Source organism: Podarcis melisellensis (genome assembly GCF_964234715.1).
Source record: "Podarcis melisellensis genome assembly, chromosome: 10".
NCBI lineage: Eukaryota > Metazoa > Chordata > Lepidosauria > Squamata > Lacertidae > Podarcis > Podarcis melisellensis.
The window spans coordinates 70,131,327-70,148,969 of NC_138542.1; the positions used below are offsets into that span (position 1 = coordinate 70,131,327).

Here is a 17,643-nt window from a genome sequence, read left to right on the forward strand (position 1 = left end):
GCCTTGAGCTCCTTGAAGGAAAAGGTGGTAAAAAAATGTAGGAAATAAACAAACTCTCTGTGTATTTGGATGTCTAGTTGAACCCCATTGCATTACAAATATGAACAATAGAGTTCCTTGTCTTGATAAGGAAAAAGGTTTTTCCATCTATTTCCCCCTACTCTTTTTTGCTTCTCAGGGGATGCCCGGTGTCCCTGGGATCAAGGGCAGCAAGGTGAGTCATGCCTCAGTCCAGGATATCCATACAGCTGGGGGCAGGGAGGCTATTGGTTTGTTTTCGTTCTTGTTTTTATTGCAACTCCCTGGTTTCTGTTTGTTTTCCAGGGTGAGGCCGGCCTTGGCAGACTGGGTCCAAGGGGACCACGGGGGCTTCCTGGGCCTCAGGTAGGATCACCTGTGGTTCCATCACTAGTGGTTCTTTTCATAGAAGATGGCTATCATAGCAAGTCTCAGTGTTCTCTTGTCCAGGCTAAACATAACCCAGCTCCCTCAAACGTTCCTCATAATTTAGCCCTGAACGTCATTGAAATATGCATGAAGAACTAAGCTCCCCCCGCCCATGTCTTTGCTCAGAGCAAAGCTGCTAAGCAGTCGACACAAAGCCAGGTGCAAGTATTTGATGCGTACAAGCAAACATCTGGCCCTCTCTTGACACATAGCTTGTAAATGGCACAGTAAAAGCTAATGGGTAAAAGACAGGTGTGCCCAGATGAATTCTAAGCAGAGTTTATGGCTAGATCAATGCACCTAAGGGGCAAAGTGACAGGTGTGTGGAAACTGCAGGACTGGAATGTGGATTTTGGATACCTTGTTTGGTCTGCCCTGGTTGGAGGAGGTTTGCATTGTGTGATTTCAGTTCTAGCCTGGAAGGAAGCTCATTGCAGAGAGCAAGGACAGGCGTGGTGCTGCCCTGTAGGAAGGATGGACAACCTGTGGGCCTTTGTATAATTTTGGGAGGGGGCAGCCCAGAGGGAGAGAGCCAGGGGACGGCCAAAGCAGATGAAGCAGTGGAACAAGGAGGGTTCTGGTGATGGCGGATTGGGGGGAGAGAAGGAGGAGGGAGCGATGGGGGATGAAAGAGGGGCGTCAGAGAGAAAGAGAGGAGTGAAGGCTGGAAAAGGCACCTCTGGAGGAATACCAGTGTGACTTCTTTTTAACAGGGCGAAGAAGGAATTGTGGGAGTTCGTGGTCCCGTTGGCATGATGGTAAGTGCAAGCTGAGCGTGGCAGAAAATTCAAGACCTGGTTCTTGGTCTGGACCCCACACACATTTGAGAACCCTTAAAGTTTCTCTGTTGCTGAAAATATGGTTGAGTTAAATTTACGTCCCAGAATTTCAGGGTGGTGGGAGATTCTTTGGAATCTCTGCAGCACTTAAGTCCTGATTCTGCCTGGTCTCATTTGCCCACTTTGCCATAGTTGCTATAGCACAAGTCTTCATGTTCTGCTAAGCTTTCGCCTTTGTTGGAGCAACGTCTGTTCCCCCTATGGAGCTGTCCTATGTGCTGAAGGTCTAGATAATAAATACCTTAAACTAAAATCCCATCACTATGATAATAGACACCTTGGTGGAATTCCACCTGGGTATTCCTCACATTCCTACGCTGATGTAGCAAAGATGGATCTACTTCTATCTCAGACACTTTTGAGAGAGCCCACACTTGGGAATTCTTGCTTTTGTAATGAACTCTTCTCTGCATATTTACAGGGACAGAATGGCCTTTCAGGGCCAAAAGGGGAGAAGGTAAGTAGCCAAATGTTGAATATATATGTTGAGCAGCCTCAATATTTCCAGACCTGGTACCCATGTGTAACCCAAGCATGCAGTTGGGGGCCCTGCCTCTCTGGGGAAAGAGGATTTCAATGTTGGGGTCTACTACAGAGAGAGACCCAGTTACTGATTCCCCACTATCTGGCTCCACTTTTCAAAGGTGAGACACGGGTGAAGGGCCTCATATGATTATTATGGTGTCCACACACGTTCAAAAGGCAAGAGGTAGTCCTTTAAGCACTGGGGTCCCAAGCTGTATATAGGGCTTCAAAGGTCAAGAACTGCAGTTTCAATTGATCCCAGAAACTACTATGCAGCCAGGGGAATCGGGTCAGAACTGGATTTACACATTCAAAGCTTCCTGTCTTTCACGTTACGCACCAACTGCACCCCCCCAATCTTCTGCAGCCACCCCAAGAACAATGCATTGCATTAATCCAGCCTAGAGATTATCATAGTATAGGGAACTGGAGCAGAGCTACCCATGTCCAGATAAGGTCAACCTGGGTCACCGGTCAAAGTTTATAGAAGGTGCTAAGTGCCATGTAGCCTCCAATGTCAACGTTGGATCCAAGAGTGCCCCCCAAATCGTGCAACTTCTCTTTTTTTGGGGGGGTAGTGTGACCCTATCCAGAACAAAATGCATCCCACTCATCTAGTGAGGGGGAACCACTCGATGGGAGTGTCTCAGTCTTGTCTGTGTTGACTTTCAGTTTCTTATATATCTTCCTGCAATCCTGGCAAGGACTCTGCACAGCTTCCAGTTCCCACAAGGCAGGTGGCGCCACCTATCCCATAAAAAGTAATCCCCATCACCTTGGCTATGTGGCCAGTCCTATGTGCCTTGTCTGTTCCCAGCTCAGATTGTGTCTTCCCTGGCTCAGATGTGGTCCCTATTCTTGGGAAGACAGCAGTGCTCCCTGAGAGAGCCAGTGTGGTGTAGTGGTTAAAAGCGGTAGACTCGTAATCTGGGGAACCGGGTTCGCTTCCCCGCTCCTCCACATGCAGCTGCTGGGTGACCTTGGGCCAGTCCCACTTCTCTGAAGTCTCTCAGCCCCACTCACCTCACAGAGTGTTTGTTGTGGGGGAGGAAGGGAAAGGAGAATGTTAGCCGCTTTGAGACTCCTTAGGGTAGTGATAAAGCGGGATATCAAATCCAAACTCTTCCTCTTCTTCACTGAAGCAAAGGAAAGTCATTCATGTTTGTCTGCGGACATTCATAGAATCATAGAATCATAGAGTTGGAAGAGACCACAAGGGCCATCGAGTCCAACCCCCTGCCAAGCAGGAAACACCATCAGAGCACTCCTGACATATGGTTGTCAAGCCTCTGCTTAAAGACCTCCAAAGAAGGAGACTCCACCACACTCCTTGGCAGCAAATTCCACTGTCAAACAGCTCTTACTGTCAGGAAGTTCTTCCTAATGTTTAGGTGGAATCTTCTTTCTTGTAGTTTGGATCAATTGCTCCGTGTCCGCTTCTCTGGAGCAGCAGAAAACAACCTTTCTCCCTCCTCTATGTGACATCCTTTTATATATTTGAACATGGCTATCATATCACCCCTTAACCTCCTCTTCTTCAGGCTAAACATGCCCAGCTCCCTTAGCCGTTCCTCATAAGGCATCGTTTCCAGGCCTTTGACCATTTTGGTTGCCCTCCTCTGGACACGTTCCAGTTTGTCAGTGTCCTTCTTGAACTGTGGGAACATTCCTCAGTCCCTGGCCACTGTGCCCCCATGGTATGACAACGGTGGACTCTCTCTTTCAGAATTGGCCGAGGGATTTGGCAATGTGATAGTATTAATGAGGTATTCCTTTGTTTTCATTTACACTCCTCCTCCTTAGGGCGATGTTGGATTTCCTGGGGCCAAAGGAGAAAGGGTAAGCAATGTTGAAAGAGGGCAACACAGTCACCTCTAGGCTTGACTACTGTAATTCGCTCTACGCGGGGCTGCCCTTGAAGCTGTCCCAGAAACTCCAGTGGGTCCAGAATGCTGCAGCGAGGCTCCTCACACGGTCTCTGCCATGGGAGCATATTCACCCAGTGCTTTTCCAGCTGCACTGGCTCCCGGTGGAGTACAGGGTCAGATTTAAGGTGCTGGTTTTGACCTTTAAAGCCCTTCACGGCCTAGGACCCTCGTACCTACAGGACCGCCTCTCCCGGTATGCCCCACGGAGAGCCTCAAGGTCCATAAATAGCAACACCCTAGTGGTCCCGAGCCCTAAGGAAGTCAGATTAGCCTCAACCAGAGCCAGGGCCTTTTCAGCATTGGCTCCTGCCTGGTGGAATGCTCTGTCTCATGAGACCAGGGCCCTGCGGGATCTGATTTCTTTCCGCAGGGCCTGTAAGGCAGAGTTGTTCCGCCTGGCCTTTGGCTTGGAGCCAGTTTGATTCCCTCCCCCTCTTTCTTTTTTCTTTTTCCTTTCTCCTCCTGTGATGAGGCTGCATTTTAATATTTTAATATTTCAATATTTTAATGTTGTATTTTAATCTTGTTTTTAAGTTGTATTCACTCAAATTGTTTTTATTATTGCTTGTTAGCTGCCCTGAGCCCAGCCTTGTCTGGGGAGGGTGGGGTATAAATAAAAATTATTATTATTATTATTATTAACACTGCAAGTGTCAGGGAACTGCCATCAGTGCCGGAGGGAGAGAGCAAAATCCGGAGGGATTCCAGAGAGCGTCCCGGGTTTGGGAGAGACAGCCCATCTTCTGGGGAAGAGAATCAGCGTAGCACCAGTGGAGAAGGGGGGCAGATGGGGGAAGCGGTGAGGCGGTCCCATGACTCCTTGCCGGGGACCAGCGGGGGGAGTAGGGGTCCTCTGCTGCCTACGCCCTCCTTGCGCAGAAGGCTTTCGCGCAGAGAGAGTAGGAGGAGACTAGGCGTCAAAGAGCTTCTTTGCTGGAAGAAGTTCAAGAAACGCCCACTGACGGATTCTGCCAGCGATTGAGGTAGCCACGGGTCAGTGGCTGTCCGGACAGAAAAGGTTCACTCAGGCAGCCCAGCCAGGTGTTTGCACGGGCTTACGCACGAGCAACCCCTAGAACCATTACAGCAGGGTAATGGGGTAGGTTGAATAGACCCAAACAACTTGCTCTTTTTTTGGGGGGGGAGATCCTCATCTTCCCATCACCGGGCGTCTCTCTTGGAATCATACCTGAACAGTAACCTCACCTGCATGATGATGTGGGCAAGAAAATGAAAAGGGAAGGTGGGGTGAAGTTGGAAACAGAGCCATCTTCCCCATTGGTCTTAGTGGTTCGTTGTGCCAGGGCGCCGGCCTCTCAGGGGCGCCCCAGGGAGTGGGGGAGCTGCGCAGCTTTGCCGGCGGCCTCCCCTTTCCCTGAATGCCCACCAGCTGTGCCCCGTCAACCATATGGCTGGCGGGCATGTAGCTTGCCTCCCAAGCCTCCGCGGGAGGAGAGAGATCCCCACAGAGGCTTGGGGAAAGGTCGACAACTCTGGAAAATGTGGGGGCGGGGCCTGAGGGATCTTTGCACCACGGCGCCGGATATGCTTAAGATGGCCCTAGTTTGAAGGAAGCTTCTAGTTTCAGCTATGCAGGAATAGCTAAATCAGGCATAGCCCTCCAGATGTTTTGAGACTACAATTCCCATCATCCCTGACCACTGGTCCTGTTAGCTAGGGATGATGGGAGTTGTAGTCCCAAAAGATCTAGAGGGCTGAATTTGCCGATGCCTGAGTAAAATAATAATAATAATAATAATAATAATAATAATAATAATAATAATAATAATAATATTTATTATTTATACCCCACCCACTCTGGGCAGCTTCCAACAGAATATTAAAATACAATAGTCTATTAAACATTAAAAGCTTCCCTAAACAGGGCTGCCTCCAGATGTCTTCTAATAGTCTGGTAGTTATTTTTCTCTTTGACATCTGCTGGGAGGGCGTTCCACAGGGCGGGTGCCACTACCAAGAAGGCCTTCTGCCTGGTTCCCTGTAACTTGGCTTCTTGCAGCGAGGGAACCGCTAGAAGGCCCTCGGCGCTGGACGTCAGTGTCCAGGCTGAACGATGGGGGTGGAGACGCTCCTTCAGGTATACTGGACCAAGGCCGTTTAGGGCTTTCAAGGTCAGCACCAACACTTTGAATTGTGCTCGGAAACGTACTGGGAGCCAATGTAGATCTTTCAAGACCAGTGTTATGTGGTCTCGGTGGCCACTCCCAGTCACCAGTCTAGCTGCCACATTCTGGATTAGTTGTAGTTTTCGGGTCACCTTCAAAGGTAGCCCCACGTAGAGCGCATTGCAGTAGTCCAAGCGGGAGATAACCAGAGCATGCACCACTCTGGCGAGGCAGTCCACAGGCAGGTAGGGTCTCATCCTGCATACCAGATGAAGCTGGTAGACAGCTGCCCTGGACACAGAATTGACCTGCGCCTCCATGGACAGCTGTGAGTCCAGAATGTCTCCCAGGCTGCGCACCTGGTCCTTCAGAGTCACAGTTACCCCATTCAGGAACAAGGAGTCCTCCAACTAGAGAATGCACCACTCTGGCAAGACAGTGTGCCATTTGTCTCTGAAGAAATGGGTTTTCCAAGCAGCTTGTCTGCCATTGTGACAAATGAATTTCTGATTCTCTCTTGCTGGAGGAGATGCTGTTTCCCAGTCATGAAGGAATGTGTAATGCCCTCTCTGAAGAAAGTGTGAATAGAACATGAGGCGGAAGTGGGTGAATTAAACAGCACAGGAGATGTGATTAAGTTGACAATTTGCCACGGCAGCATTTACTAACCTTTTCCTTTTCTATTCCACATTTGGACTTCCTCTATTCTAACCTTGCCTGCTTCAGGACCAATTAAACATCATTTGCCAGTCTCTTCTATGGAGCCACGTAAAGCAAGAATGGTTCTTGGATAGTGAGGCAGGAAAAAATTGATTGCGCTTCCATTTTGACGCTCCATTTTCCTTTCCCGAAACAAAACATGAACTGGAAAGCAATGATCCTGTGAATTCACACTGCTCTGAATTTTGTGATGCAGTTTCCCAAACAATGTATACAAAAACTGATATATTAGGGGGAAGTGTGTGCAAAAGTCGGGGGGGGGGAATTGTGGCAATAACATTAAAAAATGCACGATATTAGGGGAAAATGCAAAAATGTGCATATTAGCCAAACCTAGAATCATGGAACTGTACAGCTGTGAGCCCAATCCCTGTGGAATGCAAAAATCACAACTAACCTCCGTACAGCAGTGCCTGCGTGTTAGAAGACACAGGTATTTAAATGATGGTGCGTTTTCATGAGGACTTTTGAAAAACAGAATGGAAAAAGGAAAAACTGGGAAAAGGCTGAGGAAACAAGAGTAGTGGAAACTGACATATGTGTCCACAAGGAATAGCAGTACATCTATTTATTGTAATAGTAATAATAATTTATTATTTATACCCCGCCCATCTGGCTGAGTTTTCCCAGCCACTCTGGGCGGCTCCCAATCAAGTGTTAAAAACAATACAGCATTAAATATGAAAAACTTCCCTAAACAGGGCTGCCTTCAGATGTCTTTTAAAGATAAGATAGCTGCTTATTTCCTTCCTATCTGGTTGTCCAGCTTTCTTTCTTTTTTAATCCAACTTCAGTTTCAGCTCTGACTCAAGGTGGACTCATCATGCAAAGGCTTTTTTCTTTTCTGTGCTTGAATCATAGGGAGACCCCATGACGACATTTGGACCTCAAGGCTACAAAGGCAACAAAGGCGATCCCGTAAGTTGGGCTTTTTCCTTGCTTTCTGATAGGAGTTTGTTTTCTCCATCGCTCACAGAGATTGGTGTGGGGAGCCCCCCGTGTTAAGTTGTGGGTGAAACAGCTCTTGTTTATTCCGAGGCCAGAACAGAACTGAACTGAAGGGCTCAGTCAGCCTGCTTATATAGAGCTCCAGTACAACGTTACTGTAGCAACTTTCTGTAACTATCCAATCACTGAACGTCACTTTCGATTCTTCATTTGCATAACTATCTACAGTATCCCCCTGCTGGCCCAGGGTGAGAACTTCAGTACATAACACCCCTGTTTCGTTGGTCTTACGCTACTGATCCCACAAGCTTCTCTCTGTGACACCACTGAACTTCCTGTCTAGCCAGGTGAGCTAGAATCTTGCCATGTATCAGAGGCTCAGCACAGGTGGAACAATATTTTTTTATTGGAAATGTTATTTACAATATAACATAACCCCCTCAATACACAAATCCACCCTCATTAAACGTGAACATAACATACAATGAGCATAACATACAACAATACAAACAACCAAATAAAAGACTTCCTTTATCCTGTATCTGGGCTCCTTATTCACTTCATATAAGCTGTTTCCTTTAGGAATAATTATTAAGATTTTTCTAATTATAACTTAAATATCCACAAAGTCTCCTGCAGACATTAATCAAAACAAGTCCAGGTATGTATTTTAGGGCACTGTTTTGTGAAGTATACTCTGCATTTTCCCCATGCTTTTTGAAACTCTTGTCTAGTGTGATCTCTAATTGCCTCTGTTAATCTAGCCAGTTCAATATACTCTGTTTGTCTTGCCATTCCTTTTTTTTGTTGGCACAGTTTCTTTTTTTCCAGTTTTTAGCAGTTAGGATCCTTGCCGCTCCTGTGGCATAGAGGAATATTTTCTGATTTTCTCTTGCTATGCCTGTGTCCGTTATCCCCAGCAGAAAAGCTGCTGTATTTTTCATAAAGTTATACTTAAACATTATTTTAAACCCGTCATATACTATGTTTCAGAAGCTTTTGATTTTTTTCACAGGTCCACCAAATGTGTATAAGTGTCCCCTCTGTTTTACCACACCTCCAGCACAGATTTGTTTTTGTCTTATACGTTTTAGCTATTTTGGTAGGTGTTAAGTACCATCTATAAAACGTCTTGATTAGATTTTCCCTCAATACTTCAAAGACTGTAAATTGCACAGGTGGAACAATATTGTGAATAAAACCCTCCAGGACCAAAGGCCAGAGGCCTCTGAATAATGCCAGATCTTTGGCATCATGAATGGGAAAGAGCAAGAGAGCAATTACCCCCATGATGGCCACCAACTTTAAGATCAGTAAAATTCATAGATCATAGAATCTAGCTGGTAGGACCCTGACCTGGTCGAACCCCCTGCAATTTAGGAATCTTTTGCCCAATGTGGGGCTTGAACCCACAGCCTTGGGATTAAGAGTAATAGTAACCCTAAAAGTAATGAATTTTGACAAATCCCCATTATCTGGTTACAGCCACAAGCAACACACAATGTTCCACAACGACTCCCAACTAAAACCACATCTGGATCCAAGTGGCTCACAATTAACTCTCTACCTTCATTTTATATAGATATGGTGCTCAACCATGGTTATTTCCAACTGTGATTTACTGTCCTGACCCTGGTTAAGACCCTAAGATATGGTGAAGCCATGGTTTAGCCTACCAGGTTGAACAGCCCCAGAGGATGTGAACAAGGATAAGTCAGCAGAGCAGGAGAGGTTATGGAATGCAGACGTAACCATGGTCATCATAACCATGGCCATCCTAACGCAGCTCATATATATATCATTCATAAATATAAAGGCTTTTTATTTGGAAAAAATAGAGTTATGTCTGTGTTGCTATTTAGGGTGAAAGAGGCCCTCCAGGGTTTGATGGTGACAAGGGTGAGAAAGGAGAAGATGGACCAGCAGGAGAAAAGGTTCCTTTCATTTTGTTGAGTTCCTTAACTGTAACAGCTCTCTCTGTCTTTAAAACTCAGTGGTTGTGGTAGAAGATTGCAATTGACTATCCTTCTGGTCAATATTCATTTTACTATATAAAATGTCTTGTGGGCTTCCCCAAATTGTGCCCTGTGTGTCAATAGCTCGTGGACTGCACATTTCCACGGAACATTAATAAGCAACCTAGTGGCCTTTTGCTGACTTGGGCAAAAAAAACAATCCAAAACCAGATAAACACTTGATTTCCACGCAGCTTGATTAAAAGTCATCCCTCATCCTCGCTGAACCTGCAACTTTGGACACCCAAATCAAAATTGTTAAGCTGTGGGTGAACATATCAGACGACACAGCGATTCTTCAAACAGCTCTTGTTTATTCACAGGCCAGAACAGAACTGAACTGAAGGGTTCAGTCAGCCTGCTTATATAGAGCTCCAGTACAACGTAACTGTTACAATTTTCTAAAACTATCCAATCACTGAACGTCACTTTCGATCCCTTATTTGCATAACTATCTACAGTATCCCCCTGCTGGCCCAGAGTGAGAACTTCAGTACATAACAAAAATGTTGGGAAATAATTTTATAAATTAATAACGTTGGACGCTAGCCTGGGTGAAAGCGTATTGCAATGTATCTTTCTCTGCGTGATCCTTCAATGTATTTTTTCTCCTTTCAGGGAGTGAAAGGTGAAGCCGGGGCAAAAGGAATCATGGGTCTGTTTGGCACAAGAGGCCCAGTGGGGCAGAAGGTCAGTCCGAATGGCTCCCGTGTTCACACATGTAGCCTGGGGTTGGGGTGAATTAACCTCTGTGCCAACTAAGCAACAGCCTCACATCAAACGTTTCCTCCAGATATTTCGTATGGCTTGACCAAAGCAACACAGGGAATGGATGTCAAAGTTAGGAACAGGCAAATGTTCTCTTTCGGTGCAAGAGAGAACCCAGCTTCCAAATAATCATGTGTGTGATGAAGTACCATCTCTTCATCCAGCCTTTCTCAACCTGTGGGTCCCCAGTTGTTGTTGAACTACAACTCCCATCACCCCTAGCTAGCAAGGCCAGAGCTCAGGGATGATGGGAGTTGTGGTCCAACAACATCTGGGGCCCCACAGGTTGAGAACCGCTCCTTCCTATCCCTTTTGGTGCCAAATTGCCTGCAGAACACAGGAACACAAATTACGATAAATCGAATTAATATAAACTAAAACTGCTGTACCACCCCTGCTCTTATTTTCCGAGTACCTCCATCCATCTTAACAGTTAATGCGCCAACAATCTGATAAGAGTCCATCTAACTGGGAAGACCTCCAACCTAATAAATAGCTGACTCCTTTTCTGCCCTGTCATGGGGGGGGGGGAAGGACCCTGGGGAGGGTGGGCCAGCTGCAAAGCTCATTTCCCCATTGGCTGGGGCAAGCGCCAATAATCCTGGGGATTCATGCCTGATTGGCCAAGAAGCACTGAAGCAAAATCCTGTTCCAATGTGTCCTTTAAAAGGAGGGTTATGCTGTGAAGGGGTTGAAATAGTTGCCCAGTCCAGGTTGCTCCTGTGAGAAGGGATGAGAAAGAAATTTGGATCAATCTACAAACCTACCTGATTGACACTTTCTGACAGACTACATGAACTGAATCACAGCTGTCTTTTGAAATGCATGCTTCTACATATTTGGCAGCGCAATATTCCAGCCAAATGTTGTGTGCAGAAATGCACATCTGGGGAAAGTATGTAAAAATATTAGTGAAAGTAATGTATAGTATTCAGGGGGAAATTGCTTGCAAAAATGGGTGCGTTAGGGAAACGGCTTACAAAAATGTGCATTTTAGAAGAAATTTGCATTAACTTGCTGATGAATATTAATAAAGACTTTTTTGAAAAAAAACTGCAAATTGATTTTGAAATGGGGAGAATTGAATTTAAGATTAGAAAATGAAAATAACAGTCCATTCCTCCTTGCCTGGGAGTTAGAAAACCCTACCTGCAGTATACTTAGCAAAAGAGTTTAGGAATGGTCTAGGAGCTTTCATCAAAATCCCTCAAGTGAGCAGCTGTCTAATGTGCTCAGTGCCATTTCCAAGTGTTGATTTTTGTCTTTACTTCCCTGGCAGGGTGAGCTGGGAGAACCTGGATTGCCAGGATTCGCTGTAAGTCAGAATTCCCCTCTGTGGGTTGATTTTTTTTTTCACTTTGACTGGATTGAATGAATGGTCCGCCTAAACCCAGTGTCCTGTCTCCAGCAGTGGGACCAAGAGGTTGTAGACAGAGCAAAACGCACTATGCAGCACTCGTCGAACATGCTATAGTTATTATTATTATTAAAATCATTTTAGGTGTTTATGGGATGCGGGTGGCGCTGTGGGTTAAACGACAGAGCCCAGGGCTTGCCGATCAGGTCGGCTGTTCGAATCCCCACAAGGGGGTGAGCTCCCGTTGTTCGGTCCCTGCTCCTGCCAACCTAGCAGTTTAAAAGCACGTCAAAGTGCAAGTAGATAAATAGGTACTGCTCCGGCGGGAAGGTAAACGGCGTTTCCGTGTGCTGCTCTGGTTCGCCAGAAGCACCTTAGTCCTGCTGGCCACATGACCCGGAAGCTGTACGCCGGCTCCCTCGGCCAATAAAGCAAGATGAGTGCCGCAACCCCAGAGTCGGTAACGACTGGACCTAATGTTTAGGGCTCCCTTTACCTTTACCTTACATGTTTATATCTCACCTTTCTCACAAGATGGGATTCAAAGTGACTGAGAACGTTTAAAAACGCTATTGTAAAATGAATAAAAACAAGTAAAGGACCCCTGACAGTTAAGTCCAGTCGTGAACGACTATGGGGTTGCGGCGCTCATCTTGCTTTACTGGCCGAGAGTACCGAAGTTTGTCTGCAGACAGTTTTTCTGGGTCATGTGGCCAGCATGACTAAGCCGCTTCTGCCGAACCAGAGCAGCGCACGGAAACGCCGTTTACCTTCCCACCAGAGTGGTACCTATTTATCTACTTTCACTTTGACGTGCTTTCGAACTGCTAGGTTGGCAGGAGCAGGGACCAAGCAACGGGCGCTCACCCCGTCGCGGGGATTCGGACCGCCGACCTTCCGATCGGCAAGCCCAAGAGGCTTAGTGGTTTAGACCACAGCACCACCCACGTCCCACAAACTAGTTAAAAGCAGTGGTTAAAGCTGGCATGAAAATGCAGTTTTCTCTGACAGCAGCATTTTCTGCACCTTCATTTTCAAAGGACTTTCTGGATAAGGAGGTCTGTCCTTACGTTTTCTTCTTTATGGTTTGCTCTGATCACTTCCTGGTTTATTATTATTTTGCACAGCTTTCCAGCAGATAAAAGCTTGTTGCATGCTTATCTTAATGAACCTGCAAGACAGATAAGGCTGAGGGACAGCAGTTAGCCCAAGACCACTTGGCAAGCACATTTGTGGTAATGAGGGGTGTCTGACACTCTTCCTCCACCCACGATGGAAAATGCATATTTGCAGGAAGCCATGTCAAGTCAAGTCAAGTAACCTTTATTGGCACACATAAGAACATTCAGAATACATTTAAAATAGACAGGCCAGTGTGATCTCGTCGCCACCCCAACAGCACAGTCACCCGCCAAAGAGCAGAAGAGGCGAACAATCCCTAAGGCAGTTGGATGGTGTCTTGCATGCCTCCTTCCAGCAACCTCTGCAGTCAAACTGGTGCCAAACGTCTTGTTCCGCTTTCCTTTGGACCACATCCGAGAAGCCAAGAAGAGGGTCTTGTCATCCGGGCAGCCCAGGACTCCCAGGCTTGCACCCCAGGGAGGTCACTTCGACGCTGCTGGAGCAGCAGTTTGGCTTCACCCTCGGAGGTGCACTCCATTGCTTCTTTGGACAGACAGATGCCAACTGAATTGTGTTTACAGCAGGGGAGGCTGGTTCATTAGGATAAATGAAGCAACAGCCCACCAGATCCAGTCTGCCCTCAGCCAGCCCCTACTGTTCTGCCCACTCCCTGCCATTGGGTCCGGCGCCACCTTCTGGCAGTCTCCCCTCCTGCCGCCCTACCACTCCCACTCTGCACAAGTCAGCATTAACGAAGCTGGCAGCTTAGGGAGGCGATGGAAAGGAGAGCAAAGGAATAGCAGGAAAGGAAGCAGAGATACACCCCCGTGCCTGGGTCCAGGGAACAGCTGCTACCATCGATTCGCCGACATTTACGTTGCAGATCTTCCGAGGGCAAACAAAAGCATGATATTAAAAGCTTCTATAACAGTCATTCTAAACAGGAATTATTGATCAAGTGCTTGAAGTAGAAAATGCAAAGTGATAAATGAAGCAGGGAACAGGCAGTGAAGTATTGCAGTGGGGGAGAATGGGTTTGTATTAAGCATGTTTTCCGTGCCCCCCCCCCCCGCTATGCTAAGGAGGAGCCTTTCCACACACCGATGATTTGGACTATGACTCCCATTTTCCCCCAGGCAGCTCAGCCACATGGCTTCCCAACTCGGACTTTCAGGGGATCTCCTGGGCACTGTGGCTTTCCCAGTCGCTAAGACCATGTTAAAAACTAGGCTGTGGGACATAGATCACCAGGAATTAATCTCAGCTGCGGGGGAAAAACATGCTCCCCTCTTTATTTTCATCTCTCTTGGACACAGGAATTTAATCTTAATTATTTACAATTTTTGTTTAATCTGGAAGAAAGAAGGGCCTTTTTGCTGGCTAGGTTCATTTTTAATCCTTCTAACCTTCTTTGGGGTAGGTTTGCGGGTTTGACAGAAGGAGACTGGATCTGCCCATGCGATGCCCACCTGGTGGAAACTCTAGCTCACATGGCCCTTAAATGTAAAATGCATGATGATCTCTGCCAACAATTTCTAGACCATCTATGTATTCCAACATGGAAACCAGAGACAGAGGCCAAAGTCTTGGAGCCTCAGCTTCAGGATCTGTCCTTCCAATGAGCACTCAGGGCTGATTTCCTTCAGAATGGAGAGGTTTGATCTTCTTGCAGTCCATGGGACTCTCAAGAGTCTCCTCCAGCACCAGAATTCAAAAGCATCCATTCTTTGGCCATCAGCCTTCTTTATGGTCAAGCTCTCACTTCCTGGAGCAGGAACCGGCAAGCCACTCCAGTATCCCTGCCAAGAAAACTCCATGGACAAAGACAACAGGTTCCAGTTACTACAAGTGGCTTTTGCCAGCTTTGCCTCAATTTGCAGAGGATGACTCACCAGAACTCTCCTTTCCTTTGATGCAGTATTTGAATAAAAAAGATGTTACATGGTTCTGCTTTTTTATATAAAAAATAATAATAATATTAAAAAACAGAACGCACTGAATATATATTTCTCATCCAACAAATGGCTGAAAATTGATGTGAGCCATTAAGTGTTGTTGATTCACAGGGCAATCCATCTCGGGGAGACGACTCATGTACAGGAAGCATCTTTCATTCTCTGCGAAACCCTTTTCAATCATTACCTCTCTAGCAGATACAAAGCCAGATGTAATAGAATTTTTAATACCAAAGAAGGGAGATGAGCTATCAAAGAGACGTCTGTTGCTAACCACTCCATTGCCCCATCAAATTTCAGCGCTACGTTTCTCCCCCACCCCCCAGTCTATTATCTTCTGCGGCTCGCCTGGTTTTGTATGTGTATGAGAGAAAGACAGCACTTTGCAACTGGGAATTTAATACATATTGTTATGCATTTGAGGCTCCCTTAAATTCCTGGGTCCAGTAGGGGATTAGGATTTAACCAAGGCAAATGTTAAAATTTTAGCCAGGCCAGTTTCCGAATGAGGTAAATCGCCTGGGAGATGAGCCATTAAGAAAGCAAAGGAAAGGTAACAGCCCATTAAGAAAGCCAGATGGCAAATGGGTGGGGCCCCTCCTCCAGCTCTGAGAAAGTGAGAACAAAAACCAGAGTTGAGAGTTGGGCAGCATGTAACTTGGAGGCTAAAGGTTGCACTCTGGTAAAAGCAGCAAGCTGGAGAGAGAGTCAGAGCCTTGACTGATTTCTGTTTCCAAGAAAAAATGGGAGAAACAAGACTTTTTTGGGGTGTTGAAGTTGTGAACCCCTCCATTGCAGATTCGGGTTGTATATATGGGTAAATAAGCCTTATATCATCCCTGGTCCCATCCTGAGCTGTGCCACCTGCTCGCTTTTAGAATGTTGGGAGTCTGGGATGGAACGTTCAGACACGGGGACGGAATGCTGAGAAACTCTCTTCTATCTAGAGCCATTCATAATTTTCTCGCTCCCCCAGGCACACAGCAGGAAGGACCTGTGTATTATTTCATTTCAGGGAACCGCTGGGCTCGATGGGAAGAATGGTATGAAAGGGGCAAAAGGAGACAGAGGCCTGCAGGGCCAGAAAGGGGAACCGGTAAGCATTTTTAGCATGGATTTCCCCTTCCTTCCTAACATCCCCTGCTGTTCATGTGACTGGATAGGTGAAAGGTAAGGGGTAAAGGACCTGTGGACAGTGAAGTCCAGTCAAAGGTGACTATGGGGTTGTGGCGCTCATCATGCTTTCAGGCCGAGGGAGCCAGCGTTTGTCCAGAGACAGCTTTCCGGGTCATGTGGCCAGCATGACTAAACCGCTTCTGGCACAATGGAACACCGTAACACAAACCAACACTGAAATCCTGAGCCAATGTTTTAGGGCAGCCCACCATGCTTTAGTTGAAATTGGGCATTCGCCAGCTTCTAACAGCAGTAGAGTTGGGGGACACAGTTGGGTACCTGCAGCAGAGATCGTAGATATTTTGTGGTAGGCTGTCTGAATTGTGCATTGCTTTGTAACAATTTGTTGGGTCTCTGGACCATAATAAAGATTGATTGATATTTATTCTCTCCATTCAGGGGGGAGAAGGTGATCCTGGTCTATCTGGTGACATTGGAAGGAAAGGTTCAAAGGTACAGTGTGAACACATCTAGGGGAAAATGGGAGTTTTGCGGCGCTTATCACCATGTCCTGCCCTGTTTGCAACTGAGGGGGGCTGACTTCTCCCTCCCCCCCAATTAACTCATTGTTTATTCCTCTTCTCCATCTTCACAACATGCCCTTGGCTGTTTTATTTCTTCACTTTTCTGTGCTGTAGGTGCATTTCTTACCTGTCATTCGCCCAGGAACCCAGGGCAGGGCACAATAAGCTCAAGAAAACAGTAAAATGAACATCAAAACGTCTCTTAAGTAGTAAACAAAATAATCACAAAATATCAACCATGCCATAAAACTTTAGACTTCTATTTCTGCACGGAAGGGAGGGCAGACATCATTGGTCCCCCCCCCCGCCATTTTATGCTCACAACAATCCTGCGAGGTGCACTGGTCCCATGAGTTACCCGAGAGGCGAGGTCCAAGTCCGGTCCGTGGTCAAAGGTGCCACATGGAGGCAGTCCGTAGTAGCTGAAGCTGGGTGCAGGGCAGGGAGTCAGGTGAAGTCAGGAATAGACATGCAAGCAGGGAACCAGGGCAGATCAGGAGCTCAGGCAGGAAAGCAGGACAGGGTTCAGGCAGGAACTAGCAACCAACAATGTTGCTCCCACAACTTGGGACGGGGCTGGCCAGCTTTTATCTGCCCTGAGGCATAGGGCAGCCCCGATTCTCAAGTGACTCGCCTCTCCTGGCCTGGAGGTGAGCACTCCTCCTGCGGGAAATTAGTTCCCTCCGCCTCTCTGCCCTGAGCCTCTGCAGCTCAGAAAAGGCTGGAGGGTTACCGGACCCAGAGGCAACCTCCGCTTCCCCTGACGGGGCTGAGAGTGGAGCACCTGCAGGCAATGGGTCCTCCATCACCTCAGGGGGCCAGAGCAGACTCAGCTGGTGCCTGCACCTGACGACCCTTCAGGCTCATGCCCCAGCCCCGGCGCAGCTGGTTCTGGAGGCAGGGAATCCTGTGCAGGCTGGGATCCCTCAGGTTCAGCCTCCGAGTTCGAATCCCAGGCCATCACACGAGTTAGGTTAAACTGAGAGATAATAACTGGATTGAGATTGTTCACAGTGAGGGTCTGCTCTCATTGTACGTCTTCATTGTCTGGTCACAATTTGTCCTCAGGGTTTACGTGGGTTGCCAGGAAGGACAGGACCTCCAGGAGCAGATGGAATTAAGGTAAAAAAATAATAATTAAAGTCTATATATGTATTTAAATGGGGGTCCACCATTGTATATTTTTTTTTCTT

At 46.9% G+C, this 17,643-nt stretch overlaps 1 protein-coding gene across 1 annotated transcript in view; it reads left to right on the forward strand.

Annotated features, from left to right (window-relative positions):
• Nucleotides 1-17,643, forward strand: part of LOC309379803 (uncharacterized protein) — a 206,376-nt gene that overhangs the window by 153,681 nt on the left and 35,052 nt on the right. The window contains exons 67-78 of the mRNA XM_081929256.1: nt 179-214; nt 325-384; nt 1,161-1,205; nt 1,708-1,743; nt 3,615-3,650; nt 7,447-7,503; nt 9,396-9,467; nt 10,167-10,238; nt 11,596-11,631; nt 15,766-15,846; nt 16,326-16,379; nt 17,519-17,572. Of these exons, the coding sequence (XP_081785382.1) occupies nt 179-214; nt 325-384; nt 1,161-1,205; nt 1,708-1,743; nt 3,615-3,650; nt 7,447-7,503; nt 9,396-9,467; nt 10,167-10,238; nt 11,596-11,631; nt 15,766-15,846; nt 16,326-16,379; nt 17,519-17,572 (639 nt within the window). The remainder of the gene's footprint in view (nt 1-178; nt 215-324; nt 385-1,160; nt 1,206-1,707; nt 1,744-3,614; nt 3,651-7,446; nt 7,504-9,395; nt 9,468-10,166; nt 10,239-11,595; nt 11,632-15,765; nt 15,847-16,325; nt 16,380-17,518; nt 17,573-17,643) is intronic.